The sequence below is a fragment of the Galdieria sulphuraria genome (assembly GCF_000341285.1).
Source record: "Galdieria sulphuraria unplaced genomic scaffold scaf_47, whole genome shotgun sequence".
Taxonomy (NCBI): Eukaryota; Rhodophyta; class Bangiophyceae; order Galdieriales; family Galdieriaceae; genus Galdieria; species Galdieria sulphuraria.
The window spans coordinates 18,954-33,828 of record NW_005178428.1 but is presented as its reverse complement, the minus strand read 5'-3'; the positions used below and the strand labels follow the sequence as shown (position 1 = coordinate 33,828).

The 14,875-nt window shown below is 38.5% G+C and overlaps 9 protein-coding genes across 9 annotated transcripts; 4 read left to right on the top strand and 5 right to left on the bottom strand.

Annotated features, from left to right (window-relative positions):
• Positions 1 to 2: 2 nt before the first annotated feature.
• On the bottom strand, positions 3 to 1,948 carry Gasu_49330 (translation initiation factor eIF-5). The gene has a single exon (XM_005703945.1). The coding sequence runs from the start codon at positions 1,468 to 1,470 to the stop codon at positions 70 to 72; it is 1,401 nt and encodes a 466-aa protein (XP_005704002.1). The 5' UTR covers positions 1,471 to 1,948; the 3' UTR covers positions 3 to 69.
• Positions 1,949 to 1,988: 40 nt separating this feature from the next.
• On the top strand, positions 1,989 to 3,083 carry Gasu_49320 (solute carrier, DMT family). The gene is made up of 2 exons (XM_005703944.1): positions 1,989 to 2,967; positions 3,026 to 3,083. The coding sequence occupies exons 1-2, from the start codon at positions 2,085 to 2,087 to the stop codon at positions 3,037 to 3,039; spliced, it is 897 nt and encodes a 298-aa protein (XP_005704001.1). The 5' UTR covers positions 1,989 to 2,084; the 3' UTR covers positions 3,040 to 3,083.
• Positions 3,084 to 3,087: 4 nt separating this feature from the next.
• Positions 3,088 to 4,268, bottom strand: Gasu_49310 (phosphoribosyltransferase). The gene is made up of 2 exons (XM_005703943.1): positions 4,036 to 4,268; positions 3,088 to 3,986 (listed from the first exon to the last, which is right to left on the bottom strand). Exons 1-2 carry the CDS (start codon positions 4,131 to 4,133, stop codon positions 3,113 to 3,115), a joined length of 972 nt encoding a protein of 323 aa, XP_005704000.1. The 5' UTR covers positions 4,134 to 4,268; the 3' UTR covers positions 3,088 to 3,112.
• A 180-nt stretch (positions 4,269 to 4,448) lies between these two features.
• On the top strand, positions 4,449 to 4,993 carry Gasu_49300 (60S acidic ribosomal protein P2). The gene has a single exon (XM_005703942.1). The coding sequence runs from the start codon at positions 4,516 to 4,518 to the stop codon at positions 4,861 to 4,863; it is 348 nt and encodes a 115-aa protein (XP_005703999.1). The 5' UTR covers positions 4,449 to 4,515; the 3' UTR covers positions 4,864 to 4,993.
• A 5-nt stretch (positions 4,994 to 4,998) lies between these two features.
• Positions 4,999 to 6,879, top strand: Gasu_49290 (uncharacterized protein). Its single transcript, XM_005703941.1, has one exon. It carries the CDS (start codon positions 5,024 to 5,026, stop codon positions 6,692 to 6,694), a length of 1,671 nt encoding a protein of 556 aa, XP_005703998.1. The 5' UTR covers positions 4,999 to 5,023; the 3' UTR covers positions 6,695 to 6,879.
• Positions 6,880 to 6,957: 78 nt separating this feature from the next.
• Gasu_49280 (uncharacterized protein) lies at positions 6,958 to 8,908 on the bottom strand. The gene is made up of 2 exons (XM_005703940.1): positions 7,128 to 8,908; positions 6,958 to 7,074 (listed from the first exon to the last, which is right to left on the bottom strand). Exons 1-2 carry the CDS (start codon positions 8,887 to 8,889, stop codon positions 7,013 to 7,015), a joined length of 1,824 nt encoding a protein of 607 aa, XP_005703997.1. The 5' UTR covers positions 8,890 to 8,908; the 3' UTR covers positions 6,958 to 7,012.
• Positions 8,909 to 9,868: 960 nt separating this feature from the next.
• Positions 9,869 to 11,823, top strand: Gasu_49270 (uncharacterized protein). The gene is made up of 2 exons (XM_005703939.1): positions 9,869 to 10,250; positions 10,304 to 11,823. The coding sequence occupies exons 1-2, from the start codon at positions 9,998 to 10,000 to the stop codon at positions 11,122 to 11,124; spliced, it is 1,074 nt and encodes a 357-aa protein (XP_005703996.1). The 5' UTR covers positions 9,869 to 9,997; the 3' UTR covers positions 11,125 to 11,823.
• Positions 11,824 to 11,992: 169 nt separating this feature from the next.
• Positions 11,993 to 12,638, bottom strand: Gasu_49260 (uncharacterized protein). The gene is made up of 3 exons (XM_005703938.1): positions 12,627 to 12,638; positions 12,361 to 12,570; positions 11,993 to 12,317 (listed from the first exon to the last, which is right to left on the bottom strand). Exons 2-3 carry the CDS (start codon positions 12,524 to 12,526, stop codon positions 12,187 to 12,189), a joined length of 297 nt encoding a protein of 98 aa, XP_005703995.1. The 5' UTR covers positions 12,527 to 12,570; positions 12,627 to 12,638; the 3' UTR covers positions 11,993 to 12,186.
• A 10-nt stretch (positions 12,639 to 12,648) lies between these two features.
• On the bottom strand, positions 12,649 to 14,348 carry Gasu_49250 (X-Pro aminopeptidase). The gene has a single exon (XM_005703937.1). It carries the CDS (start codon positions 14,320 to 14,322, stop codon positions 12,808 to 12,810), a length of 1,515 nt encoding a protein of 504 aa, XP_005703994.1. The 5' UTR covers positions 14,323 to 14,348; the 3' UTR covers positions 12,649 to 12,807.
• Between the last annotated feature and the right edge of the window lie 527 nt (positions 14,349 to 14,875).

The window sequence follows — 14,875 nt, the reverse complement described above, 5'->3', positions numbered from 1 at the left end:
CTTTTCTTGAAACGCACTTTATTCCACAAGTTGGATCAACAAATCACACAATACTTTCAACCCAAGCAATCAAGCTGAAGAATCACTTTCCGACTCAGCATTCTCCAACCATTCAATCAACGCAGAAGCATTAGTCCTAGCAAGCTTTCCGCTCTTTGTTTTGCTTTCAGTATAATACCATTTTAGTATTATATCTTCTTCTACCACATCTTCATCATAAAGCACTTTTAAAAGAACTGCTACCGGAACCTTGGCCAAGTTTGCACATAATTCTTCCGTGTAGTTACACATCTTCCACTGGATTTCAACAGGAACTTGTGAGTTACCTCCAGACGCTGCCAAAGCACGGATAACTCCAGCAATCATTTGAACCTTGCTTTCTAATCCTTTTGCTTTCACATCCTCGCTTCTCAACAAAGACCGTAAGACTTGTTCTGTTTGATCCGCCAGTGAGCTTTCATTGGAAGGGAACCATTCTAGTACTTTCTCTGCTATTACTGGAACACTGTGATTTGTGCTGAACTCCCGCAAAGATGCTATTGGATCTTCTTTCCTATCGTTCTCGACAGGAACAGTACCTTTCTTCTTCTTGGATTCCGTCAAACCTTCCAAAACTTTTGCTGCTGCTGCCGCCTCTGCCTGTCTTGCCTTTACAGCTTCTTTGGATGTATCTGCAGACCATTGCAAATGATCATCTCCTTCATTTTTCCCTGGTTTGGACTGCTTGGGCGAATTAGTAGAGCTTATGACGAGACTCTTTGCGGCGTTTTCTGCCAATTCATCAAGATTAGCGTTGCCTAATCCACCTGGGGGTAACACATTTGTTTCAAGGCTGTCGTTCTCTACACCATTTTCCTCAACTTCTTCTTCATTACTGTCTTGGCTTGAAGTTTGGTTGCTCCTAGAAGATCTTTTGGATTGTGTATCATCTTCTGTTTTCTTCTTACGTGATCTGGAACTCTTCTTTATGACGTCAACTTCTTCTTTCTTCTTTTTCCTTGCCTCTTTCTTCGAAGTGCTCTTTCCTTCAGGAGGGTGATTTTGAATAAAAGTACATAGTTTGTGTGCCATATTCACAAGTTCACTGTGACCGCAAGCAGCACAAACTTGTTTGATGTTCCCTTTCTTGTCCACCTGCAAGTCCGTTTCAGGGAGATTGCAGTTGGCACACAGCACGAACATCTTGATGAACTTTTGCAAAACCTCCATCAATACCTGCTGTTCATGTGCTCCATTAACTATATAGACGTCTGACTTTTCTTCTATTTTTGTTTGTGCGCCAAGTTCACATCCAAAGAACTTGCAAACGTAACTTGGAGGGCGGTGTAAGGCCTTTGCTACTTGACCGCAGTTTACTATTCGAGTCTTTATCCCATTACCGCGACCTTCTACTTTGGCCACAATACGTGGCATTTTGTAGCGGTTAAAGAGGTCATCCCCTCCAGTAATGTTTGTGATATCGCTTGCCATGCTCTCAACTTCCTAGTCAAACCACTAGCCTCGTACAATTCGAACAACAATTGTCCAACTCAACCGTACTCTCCAGGGGTACTGAATAAAAGGTAACTCTAAGCACTTGGCTTGCGCTTCCAGTATATGTTCGACGAAATCCCACCAGAACCCAAAGGATACTAACTTGCTGTACGCTGCAGACTCTTCGAACAAACCGTATCTCTACCTTCCAGAAAACTCTGCCAATTCCTTTGAAAAAAGAACGACATGCAAACTTCTTGTGCCCTTACAACTCGGTGAACCTTTTCACAAAATAGAAAGCAACCAAGTAATGTCGCCTTCTTTCGGCCCAAATAATTCCTAAAAATTTTTAACCTCAAAAAATTGTTGGCAATTTGAAGATGATTTGAATCATTTCCTTCTTTAGAAGATTATAAAGTATCACTAATAGCTTTGCAAGTTGGACAGATATTTTTATATGAATAGTGTTATTCATCATTTGTTTTTTTTCTTATTTAATTAGTGAATATGAATACAATGTAAATAAAAAAAATGCTAGTCCGTTTCAAATTTCTCAATTCGATTAGTCGTTACAAAGAGGAATATTGCTCTTTTCGAGTGTTTGGTTTTCTATGGTCGTTAGTCACGCATTCTTATCTATTTTTTCTATTCTTTACTACATATCTGTCGCTTTCTTGTTGAATGTAACCAACAGTTTGGTCTTTCGGGGTGGTTTGCGTTTACCTTGTTTGCTCATCGTTGGCCAACTAAGTCTATTCAGTTTGCTGTATTTATTGGCCGTTGTTTTGGGTTTTATTCCCAATAGAAAGAAATATTTATTTATGACAAATAGATTGTTGTTATTGATGTTGTTCTTTTTTGTTATGAACTTGGCGAATATGACCGCTTTGGCAACTATTGACGATGTTGTGATATTCATTGGAGTTAGAAGGACTTTATGCTTGTTTGTTTTGATTCTAGAATGCTCTTTTCTTAGTAAGAAACCAACACTTTTGGTTTTCTTTTCTGTGGTTTGTATCACTCTTGGAGCACTTTGGTCTGTGTTGTTTCGCTCCAAACCATTCAACTTTTATGGACTGTTGCTCGTTATTATCGGTAACCTGAGCAACGCGTTGTATTTGATATGGATCCCTTTTGCTTCAGAGAATGGAATTTTTGGTACCGTTGCACTCACAGTATCATTATCTTGTTGGAGCTTACCTTTGATGATCACCGTAGCATTGTTCCAAGGAGAAGTTTCTCGTTTAAAAATATTTTTACAAAATGAGACAAGTAGTGTCGCTTTTTGGACAGCTTTTGGTTTCTCATCCGTATTGGGATGCTTCATATCCCATGCAACTTATATGAACTCCATTCATAATTCTCCGTTGACACATTCCATGTCAGGTCATATCAAGGACATTCTAATCATCTTTATTGGCAGTTGGATTGGTATCGGTAGTCTACCTTCAACAAGGGAAGAACGAATGGGACTTGCATTGAATATTTTGGGTGGTTTTCTTTATGCGTATGCAAAATACAAGGAAAACTCGACAAGAGCTATTTTGACTAGAGGAACAAACATGATAACAATATCGTCATCCGACAAGCTTTCTCTGGAAACCAAACATACTCCTACCTCACCATAACTAGTACCATTTTACTTGTAGCATGATTTGTTGTTCAATGAACGAATAAGTTGTACCATTTCTTCTTCTCTTTCGTCATACCAGTTTTCATAAGCTGCAGCCACAGCAAAACTAGGCTCCCGTCGAATATTTGCACAAAAGACCACATCGGCTATTTTGGCTATTTTCAACACAACATCATAGGAACCCGTTGGTACAACTACCACTATATTCTTTGCTCCCATCTTTCGAAATTCTTCTATAGCCAAAGTCATAGTCCATCCAGAAGCTAAACCATCATCGACCAATATGACAGCAGTGTTTTCCTCTCGAGTAGGTATCGTAGGTACACCCCCCAATGCTTTCGTTCTTCGATTCACTTTGGTTAAAGCTTCTTCCATTTGCTTCTGTAATCGTTCTTTGGATAAACCAATAGAATGAAGAAAGGGTTCATTCCACTTGACCGTTTGTCGAAAACTGACAGCACCACAACCAACTTCCGTATTCCACGGTAATAATATTTTGCTCACGACAGCAACTTGCAGTGGTAACTTGAGTTGTGTTGCAATTGTTGCAGCCACAGGAATCCCACCAGATGGAATACCATATACGATTGCATCCAACTGCACACCATCGATGGTTGGCAACGCTGCAACCATCCAGTCTTGTTGCAACCAATGCGCCAAAATGTTTCCTGCTTCAATTCGATCATAAAAAACCTTTTGCCTATCAGTCAGATTATTCTTTGAGAAAACATTGGAAGCAATCCTTTCTTCTGCTTTCCTTGGACTAGTAGACTCCATAGTTGGCTCGCAAGTGGCTCCGAAGCAGGATAATAAACGAACAAGCTTGTCTCTGGTTCTTCCAAATGGATTTATTTTGTTTCGTAAGTTGGAAATATACAATCTATTATTGAAAGATGAAAAACATTTATAGTGTAACACTGGATGCATACCTTTTGGAATAGTGGTTGTCTGGTTTTGTACTGTCAGTGATAACGCCGTCACTCGTTGTTTCTCGTAGTTGCAACGAAGTTAACGAGCTTGAAGACATAAACAAGTTGATACACAGTTTTTGAAAGACAACAAAGTATGGCTGCACAATGCAGCACTTGCTGGCAAGCTTCTAGAAATGGCACAATTCCATGCCCAGCGGAAAAAAAAGGGAATGTTGAGGAATTTTCTCAACCAAACAAGTCCATGTTCGCAGTTCAGATATTATAACAAGTGATGATGATGTTTTACAAATGGAGGAAAAGAAAGAGTAGTATCAGGAGACAATCATTTTTCAAGTGATTGTTGTTGAACAGATGACAATCCATACTTATCCATTTCATGATGGAATGAGAAGGGCTTCTCTCCTCTATTAGAATTATCATAATTGTTTGTTGGACGACGTCGCTAGCAGTGGTTGGTGGATTTGCCAAGTGGAAACGATGAAGTATTTAGCAGCCTATTTCCTAGCACAGTTGGGAAGCAAACGTGGGAAGCCTACTGCAGATGATATCAAAAAGATATTGACTTCAGTAGGTGTCGAAGTAGAAGAAGACCGTGTTACGCAAGTAGTTGAAGCCTTGAACGGGAAGGATTTGGACGAGTTGATGGAACAAGGTTTGCAGAAAATGACAACAGTACCATCCGGTGCAACAGCGGCACTAGCAGCTGCAGTAGGAGCAGCTCCAGCAGCAACAGGAGGAGAAAGTAAAGAAAGCGCCAAGGCTGCAGAAAAAGAGGAAGCAGCAGAAGAAAGCGACGAAGACTTGGGCTTTGGTTTATTCGATTAAAGTTGTCTTACGATTCTTGGCAGTGTAAGCACTTTCATTGTGTCTTTTTGCGTGTATCTTTCAAACTTTTTTCTGTTGAACTTGTTTTTCTGCAACTTCTTAGTAATAATGAAATGTTGAAAAAGTCCCAACACACTTATTCTCGTTCATGTGTTGTGAAATGGTAAACACAAGATCCAGTGGCGCCAAAGTAACATTTTCTTCGCAAGAGACAAAGTCGCACCCAAGAGAAACTCCTAAGAGAAAGAAGCTTACAAGTAGTATTGAACCCGTGGAATGGGTTCCCACTGTGCTTGAGCACGTACAACTCTACACACAAGGGTTACAAGAGAATTCTCACGTCATTCTCTTGCTACCTCAAGAAATCGAAGTGAGCCTTTCTCTCTGGGAAAGTTTTGAACTTGGCGAAGTTTCCAATACGCCATCCGCAGAAAGTGACTCGTCAAAACTTTACTTGTGCTACGCTGGTGGAGAAGTATGGGCTTGGGATACCTTGAAAGTTGAGTCTAAATGGTATTTGGCTTTAAGTGCATACAGAAAGGACAGCTTGGTACATTCTATTTATGAAAAATACTCAAACCTTGGTTTGATTCAACTTTGGGAGTATGACGCAAGTAGAGACGAGAAGCCAACTTGTATTTTGTGTATAGGACACGAAGGTGACTTTTGTCGTCAGCTTCGCTGGCTTCCTTTTTGTCTGGATGGCGCGGACTCGGATCACCAACATCTACTAGGCATGTTGTTGGGTTGCTTTGGTGATGGTACTTTGAAAGTTATGCGTATCAAATACGACCCTCTTTGGAAGCAAAGACAGCCAAATGAACCTATTTTTGTTCGAAGCGATGTGTTGTTCTGTTTTGCAAGCCCTTGTGATGCCATTCTCATTACGACTGAATGTTCGTCAGACGGTCGTTGGATTATTGGAGGTGATACAAGGGGTACTCTACATTTGTGGAACATAAAAGGAAATTTAAAAGAAGTTTTTATACGCAACCAGAAGAATGGCATTTATTATCAAAGTTTCCCCGCTCATCAGGTACCTATTAGAAGTTTAGCTTCCCCGAGGATGCAGCAAGATACGATTAATATACAATATCCTAGTAAGTTGAGTATGCCAACCAGTGAGTTGATAGCAAGTGGTTCAATGGATGGTTGTATTCGTATATGGAATCTTCATTTTCCGTATCGTCCTTTATTGGAATATCGTCTAGGGCAGAGTTGGATATATCAACTAGAGTGGCGCTCAAGTAAGGAGTTAGTTGCAGCTTTAGATGATGGCTCTGTCCGTTTGCTTCCTGTTGAAGAGTCAAACAAGTCATCAAGAGTATTAGCTTTGCATCAAGGAGCTTGTTGGTGTGTCTCGATATCCAGTCACGCCGAGAGTCAACGCAACACCAACTTGAGTATTTCAAGTGGTGGGGAAAATGGAGAATGGATATATTGTCATGACAGTCTTTGGACATCTCGTAAAAGTAAGAAAAGTTCTTGTCATCCATGGAGATTAGCCAAGGTTGAAATGTATTCTTCTCAACCTGAACAGGGAAAAGTCGCCCAACTATCCAATGAGGACTCTGTTCGATACAGCTTGTCTACTTTTATTCATTCTTCCAAAAATAACATTCCGGACATTGCGCAATATATTCAACGACCTCTTAGTACGGGTGCTTGTGTCCCTTTTCCTCCATCCATGGCATTTCATCGAGTATTTCATCATTTTTTGCCAAATGATATGAAAGATACTCATCCCTATTCTATGATATTGGGTGCCGCTTTTGGAGATGGATGGTTCTTGTTAGGTGCGATGTCGTCATGGTTGGTTCAACAACTTTAGATATCCGTAAACAATTCTTCTCCAACCGCAAACTGACGTCTATATGGATACTTTTTACCGATGGATTCCAAATTGTCGGCAAGTTCATGTTGACCATTTTCTTTTAAAGCGAAAACAACTTGTGTCAATTGTCTCGGAGTACTTTTTGTTTTTTCAGCTGCTTTCATAAACCAATGAAGATGTTCGTTCGCTTTAGAGCCATTCTTTGCATAATGTACAATGGCTTTTAACAAGGCACTCATTCCACTTGTGGTTGGCCATGTGTGATTATCTTTTACGGAATGAACAATGAGAGGCAAGATTTGATGAAATTGAGAGTCATCCGAATAATAAAGCAACAACGAGTCCACCATCCATGGATGATGTGCTTGAGGATATTTCTTTTCAACAAAACGATAAAGTTCTCGGAAGCCAACTCTTCTGTTAAAAGAACCATTATACAAAAATCTTTTCAACAAACTTGCTAGAAAATATTCTCTCAATTCCATTCCATGGCTTTCCATCTGAGATAATACATCTATACATTCCTGTCGTCCTGCATCTGCTAATATTTGTGCCAATTTCACAAATGCAACTGTTTTCACCGGCAATTGCCAACGAGACCATTCGGTAGCTAGTTTGAGTGCAATATCTGCATTTTGTTCCAACAACGCAGAGATACCATAACGATGACGAGACCAAAGAGTATCACTGGATTCTGAATGAGTATGAAGATTTTGTTGCTGTTGCTGTAAAATCGATCTCAAATACCACGGAGCAATATCTTTGCGTATAAAAATGTTTTCATGGTCTCGGAAAAAAGTAAGACGATTGCTTATTCTTTTTGATTTCGTACAAGCTTCCAACAGTTGGTAAAGAATATAAGTAGTGGGATAGAAACCGGTATCACACATATATTTGTAACATTGCAAAGCATGATTGAGTTCTCTATTCAATGCAAAATGCGATATTAGAAGAAAATAAGAGTCCAAATCAGGTAACCATCCACAATTCTCCATTTCTTTCCATAAATATTCACTTTCTCCTAATAAGTAAGCACTCGGTTTACTTGGAATCATTAAAGCTCTCAACATTCCATGATAACTTTGTTTAGAAGCTGTACCTGGAATGGACTGTTGCAGTAAATATCGTTGCCAATCATCCTGCCAATCAAGCAAAAAAGAAGAGTGAAACCTTTTTAAACTTAGGTACCGTAGTTGGGTAGTTTCCTCCAGAACCAAAGAGGACTCCATCAAACGTTCTACAATTTGCATCGATAACATTGCCAATGGCTTCAAACGTGGTGGTAATGAAGCTCTGATACAAATGCGACTCACAATATCGTTCCATAAGAAATGATGATCATGAATCGTTAACAGCTTAGTAGATGAGGAGATATCCTTTGACTCAAAGTCACTTTGGAAGCGATCATGAATGAATTGAGTTATTTCCAAAGCCAAAGAATAACCACAACGAAGAAATGCAATAGTTGCGATTCTCAAAGTCCACAAGTCCAAAGCATGGCGACCCACATATCGATGGAATACTCGTCTCAATTGTTTGGTATCTTCATGAAAGCTATGTTGAATGAGGAGAGTTGAAATAGAGTGACTTGGAAAGGACATAAAACGTTCATATTGTTCGGGATAACTACAAGTACCTAGTTGATGTAGTTGATCTAATTTTCCCTTGTCTCCTCGTTGAAATATTAGAATAGAGTGATGCATCAGTTGAAATGTTTCTGCATCAAGGTGACGATTATCTTTGACTAGTTTCTCCAAACGTTGCCAAATGAGTTCCAAGTTTCCTGACCAAGAATAACATTCCAGTAATAAACGACAACACTGTGGAGAAGGTTCACCAAACTTTTGTTCAACAAGCCTAAATATGGATTCTGCCAAAGAACAGTCACCAACTTTTGCACAACTATAAAGTATAAGCTCCAGCTCTTCCATAGTGAGCTGACGTCTATTCTTTACTGCTTGATGTAAATACAAACTCACTTGGTCCAACTCTCCTGAAACTATCATATGTTGCAAATGACTCACGTTGGCTGACCTATCTTTGAAGACAACAGTCGAATCAGAAACGTGTGCAATATGTCGCATTGGAGGTTGTCCCCGATAACTATAGTAGTGTACATATGAACAGCTCTCCAACCAATAACATTTGGAATAGAAACGCCGAGCAATATGTTGAACAGTGGTCAAGAGCATCCGATCGTCAACAACACGACAGTTGCGTCCAAAATGCAAATGATTGCAATTCCTATTATGGTGAGGATTAGTGACTCATTAGTTGGAAAGTGGTTTTGGTATCCATATGTCATGCCTTTTACGATTCACTCATATTTAAGAAACTTGCAAAATGATCTCTTTCCCTTGAAAAAATAATTGCACTACAACTCAACATGACAATAGAGTTGATTTTCCAGTTGTCAATGAAAAACAAATGAGAAATCATTTCGAGTCATTTATATATATATAAATAATTTATGCGATACTTTCTTTTTGAAATGCTTCGCACAAGACAAAATGGGATAGATAGAAATGAAAATGGATAGACAACTTGTTCTAAAAGTGAACCAATTGTCAATAAATATGTCATTCACTACAACATGACAAGGGTGATTTATTAACCCAAGTGGAAGAGAGAGAGCAAGATTCTACCAATAGATCATTTGGAACTATTAAAGATGGATTTCTTAGGTGAACTAATCCACAACTCTTAAACAGAATGTGACGCTTTCCAACAACCACTTTAAAATGAAGTACAATTCTGTAAGTCTACAAAGCTAATTATGAACAAAGGCAACAGCATTCATTTTCTTATTCTCTGATTCTTCCAACTCCATAATGAATTCTACTCTTCAGGAAATGTAAAAGGTTTCCACTATTTCTACAAAGAAAACCCATATGACATGGGAAAGGAATTAGTGTGTGTTTCTAAAGTAATGTTTTTCTTCAACGACTAAATATTAAAGTCAACAAGTAATAAAAGCAAAACAAAGTGAGAAGAGCCAAACTCAAATTCAACTTGTGTTTTCTGTTTCTTTTTCTAGTCAACGGGTTGTCGATTAGCTTTCAGACAAAGCTTACCATTTCTTCCATAATGAATTAGATAGAATGATATGAATGACTCAAATCCTGGACTATTATGACCAAGGTTATTATTGACTATTCATATCTTTTTGCCAATACAGAAATCTTTCAAGAGGAGGAAAACGGCATTGAGTCTTGTGATTCAAATAGAAGAAAATATTAGGCTAAGATTTGGGAACCTCAGATAACTACGAGTAGTTTGGAGACATTTCTTAAGGTAGAAATGTCTTTTCAGGTTCTTAACGGAGCCGACGAAAGTGGAGAAATAACTCCTGTAGTTGTGACTAATCACGAAAACAGTCAATCACGACAACACTTACCATTTTTGCACAGTTGGAAGAATCACTGCCCGCTCTCGTTCATAACCCGCAACTTTCTTATGATGGAACTTGTTTTAAATATTATATCAAGTTGGGTTCATTTGAACAATGATAACATTTGTTTGTCGTTTGGTAGAATATTTTATAAAGGTCAAGGTATGGTTCTCGTTGAGAGAGTTTTTCGTTATGTGACTCAAATAGGCTTGAAGCTTATAGAGTTTTTGTAGCTCCATGGTTCTATCATTCTGCTGCAGAATTTGCCTCAAGTGCTTTCGCTTGGTGCTTCATTGCAGGTCCACTTGAAAAACTGTTGGGTTCATTAAGGTTCCTTTCTATTGTGTTGTGGTTTGTTGGTTTGACAGGTTTACTTTATATTACTTTGGGTTTATTTTTTAGCAAGTTTCATTGGTCGCTACCAGAAGATTGTGTACTTGGAATATCCAACGTTCTTTTTGCTTTATTGGTGCTCGCTTTTTCAAGGTTTGAATTTTCTTTGGCAACACTTCGAGACTTGCCAGTTCCTTCTTGGAGTTTTCCTTGGATGATTTTAATAGTTTGCCAAGCAATGATTCCATCGTCGCCATTTCTTGGACACTTGAGTGGAGTCTTAGCTGGTACATTGTTTGTTCATCAAATATCGATTATTCCAAGTTATCGACTGTTGCTCAAAATAGAAGAATCACCTCTGTTTTCATGGATGCTTCATATACGTGGGTATATTCCGACAACTGTAGCTCTTGAAGATATCGAACGACTTCCTATGCGGTTCTTTTCTAAAGGAGGAGAGTCTTCATGGAAGGACCTTGGATGGATAAAATGGATAGACAAATGGTTATTAGGTCATGACAACTTGGATATAGGCCACGCTTCTCCTCGTGTATCACAAAATGACCATTCGGAAAAACTGACGAGTGTTGTTGTCAATGGAAGTAGGAGTCATCCCTCTTCAAGAAGTAGTAGTGAAGGAAGGGAACAAGAATTTCGCAAGTTGCTCGGTACATCGTTTGTAATGGAAGTGGATAAAAGCTAAATGGAATAGAAATTGGGGTATGAATATCATTGAAAGTGTAGATGAAAGCATATTCATAAAGTGAAATGCATTCAAACTATGTCAACTGTATTATAGATTGTAGGAGTTTTTTGCATTTGACAAAAAGAAAGCCAAATCCTAAGAAAAGAATCGAGTTGACTATGAAAGACAAGATGACAACGGTACGCTTAACAAAAACACTCGAGCAATTGTCAAAGCTGCCAATCCAAGAGCAAAGTAGAAGTGTGTGTAGGTCTTATCTCGCCTCGACCATCCAACTCAACGTTAGGAAGAAGTTCAGGTAGTCCTCTCTTGAATAAGAAAGCTATGGAAGCTATAGTTGATAAGGATTTATCCATCCTGCGACCAAAAACATAACAACTGCATTGCACCTATTTCCTATCGTGGGAGGTTGAAAACTCTGTTGTGATAATCGTCTTTCTACCTGAGTTTTCAAGTTTGCTCTGGTTCTTCCTTCCATTCTTGCAAAGGATCTTCAAAACTCTCTTATCCTTGTCCATTTCCAGTTTGTTCAACTGTTTCTAGTTGCCTTGATACCTGTTTACCGTGACTTGTAACTCTTCTTCATAAGAAGCGTCCCAGAAGACTCTTCAAGAACGAACAAGATTCACTTGGTATTCTTATAATATATGCCTATTCAACATAAAATTTCCGAATTCCCATAAAGCTACTAAAAGCACTCTTTCCAAGAAATAACGATTATCTATGGAAACTTTGGGTCACGTTTCCTGAACCTTTCTTTGTAGAATATCTAAAAAGGTTTATCTCTAGGCCAAAGAGAGAGAGAGAGAGAGAGAGAGAGTAAAAGTGTACAATCTTATGACTTGTCACTTTGGAGAGAACGACTGGTGAAGAAGCGTTCTTTATTTACTAATAGTCAATAATATACAATACCTTATGACAACTGAAAAAATCTTCCAACCATAAAATACTTTTGTTGAACAATATAACAGTTCCAAAAAAGATGACAAGGAGAATGTTTCGTGTTCCTTCCACACAATGCAACAAACTATTGAAAGTTATAAACTCTCTAACCATCGGTTACCCTGTCAACGCAATCATAGCATATCGATATCTTCTATCTAATACATCTAGTTTTCTCAAAGTATACGATTGCTTACTACTCAACATATTCACTGACACATTCCAATGGGATAAAGAGACTTCTTCCACTAACAAGTTTCAACCAAAGCTTATCAAAATAAAGTCTCTTACTCTGTTCCAAGTCTGAAAACAACTGCCTTGTTTCTTCTCGTAGTTTTTTCAACTTTTCCAAAGTACTTTTGTAAGACTTCATACTTCTTGTATCAACTGGGTCCACGGAACGCTGGTGATTCAAGATCGGTTTCCGTTGAGTTGAACCTGGAGAAAAGTTTACCATATGAACACCTTCATTCTGTTGCACTAAGTGTTGTTTTAGTGCGTCTATAGGAAACAAAGAACTCAAGTTCGTTACTCCAATAAACACAAAGCACACGTACTCAAAACTGCAATGGACTGACACCATATGGAGTTTCTTTTATTGAGTTGTTTGTCAAGTTTCCACTTTGACAAAGCACTTTCAAGTACTAAGATAGCCTTTTGTATATCTCCTTGTTGATACAAAGTCCTCGAATAAACCAAGGCACTCTTCAGGTGTTCCATTCTCAAACTCTTCCCATTTTAGGAACGTTCTTTCATAAGCAACTCTATTTCAGTAGCTTGCTTTGGGACATTTTCTGATAAGACCATCGCTCCATCTTCCTTCACCAAAATATCATCTTCTATTCTAATACCTATACCTCTAAAAGCTTCCGGTATCGATGGATCATTTCTAGGAATATATATACCTGGTTCTATAGTAATAACCATACCAGGCTTCAATGTCAAATTCTTCTCCAATATATGAGTGTCATGAACATCTAAGCCTAAATAGTGACCAATTGCATGTGGAAAGAAAGTACCCAAAATATCATTACTTGAAACATCCGTCTTTCTTATAATACCAAGTTTCTCTAGTCCTTCGTATATCCATCGGGAAGCTAATATATGAATGGCTTCCAAACTAGTCACACGTTGATGGCTGTTCTTTACCATATCTATACATTGATTATGTACATCAAGTACAAGTTCGTAGACTTCTCGTTGAGGCTTTGAAAACTGACCATTTACAGGCCACGTTCTAGTAACATCACTACAATATCCATGCAACTCACATCCGGCATCCATCAACACGAGGTCTCCATCATTGGCAATATCACTATTCTGAAGATAATGTAACGTATTGGAATGAGAACCAGAAGCAACTACTGGAGGAAAAGACATTCGCTCTGCTCCCCTTTTCTTACATTCATATTCAATCCGTGCAGCAAGAAATGACTCATGTGTTCCTGCATAACTCATACGCATACACTCTGTCATGGAATCGGCAAGTATTCTGGCTGACTGAAGCATTAAATGTTGTTCACTAGGTGACTTGATCAAACGTTGCAACGCTAATTCAACACAAGTATGTTTTCGATTGGAGAGCAATGCTTTGATATCTGACTCGGCCAAATCACGGAGCAAAAAATTGACAGAAGGATTGACTGAAAGATCAAAATATACTTGAGGTGACTGTTTCAATCGATTGGATAAAAATTTAGAAAAGTTATCCAAGATATCGGCTTGTGCTATTCCAAAGAAACGCTGAGCTTGTTCCACTCCACAAGAAGCACCGTCCCAAGTTTCTTTGAAAGGGTCTCGACGAGGAACAAATAAATATTCGGCTTCTTCATAACGATTATGATTACTCGATATCTGAGTTTTGTCTAGTAGCAAAACAACGTTTGGTTGAGTCAAACCAGAAAGGTAAAACAAATCGGAACTCTGCCTATAAGGATAGGGAACATCGACAGACATGAATTTCTCTGAAGCTGCTGGAAATAAAGCCATAGAGTTATTAGGTAACGACTTTAAAAGATCTTGTCTCCGTTTCTTCAATTCTGTTGCTGTTATTCCGGGAATAATTTCTCCTGGTGCAAGCAAGTGAGGATGAGTTTCAGGAGTTGGTTGTCCTACTCCTTCCAAAGCAGGGAAGGAAGACGACGTCTGCACACTTCTCAAGTTTTTATCAACCCCGTAACAAAAGAGATTGGCTAATGACTTGATTGGTCGTATGTTGGTTTTTGCCGTACTCCACCATCTTTTTGCATACATTGCTGTGGTGGAAAATCCTTTACATATTTCGATGATCTTCTTAGGAAGGTGTATAACCTAAACTTCGGAATATACAACAACAAAATTGGATATTCTTTATCTATCTTATTATGAAAGAGCCAATAAGTACAAGACCTTTGTTTCATTCTTTATTCCATGCATCTCATTATTTTCAACTGAACTGCCCAAAATACAACTGGAGACACTATCAACTCGAATGGATTCATCCTGCTTCGTTCTTTTCTAACATGAATAAAGTGAAAAAATACACAAAAGTATGAGGAAAGCTTGAGAGAAGCGCTCAGATTGCGACATCGAGTCATATTGAAACTTCCTTATATATTTCATTAAAAGATGAAGGAGGAGGATAAATATTGATTTCCAGGTCATTGGGCAGAGTTTTTGAATACAACTCGTTGAATTGGAAACCGAAACACAAAAGTAAACTATATCCCTATCTATCTATCTATCTATCTATCTTTTATGGACGGACATTCTTTGTTTTTCAATGTCAAACCATTCGATACCAGAGTCTCAACCCAATGGATATGAG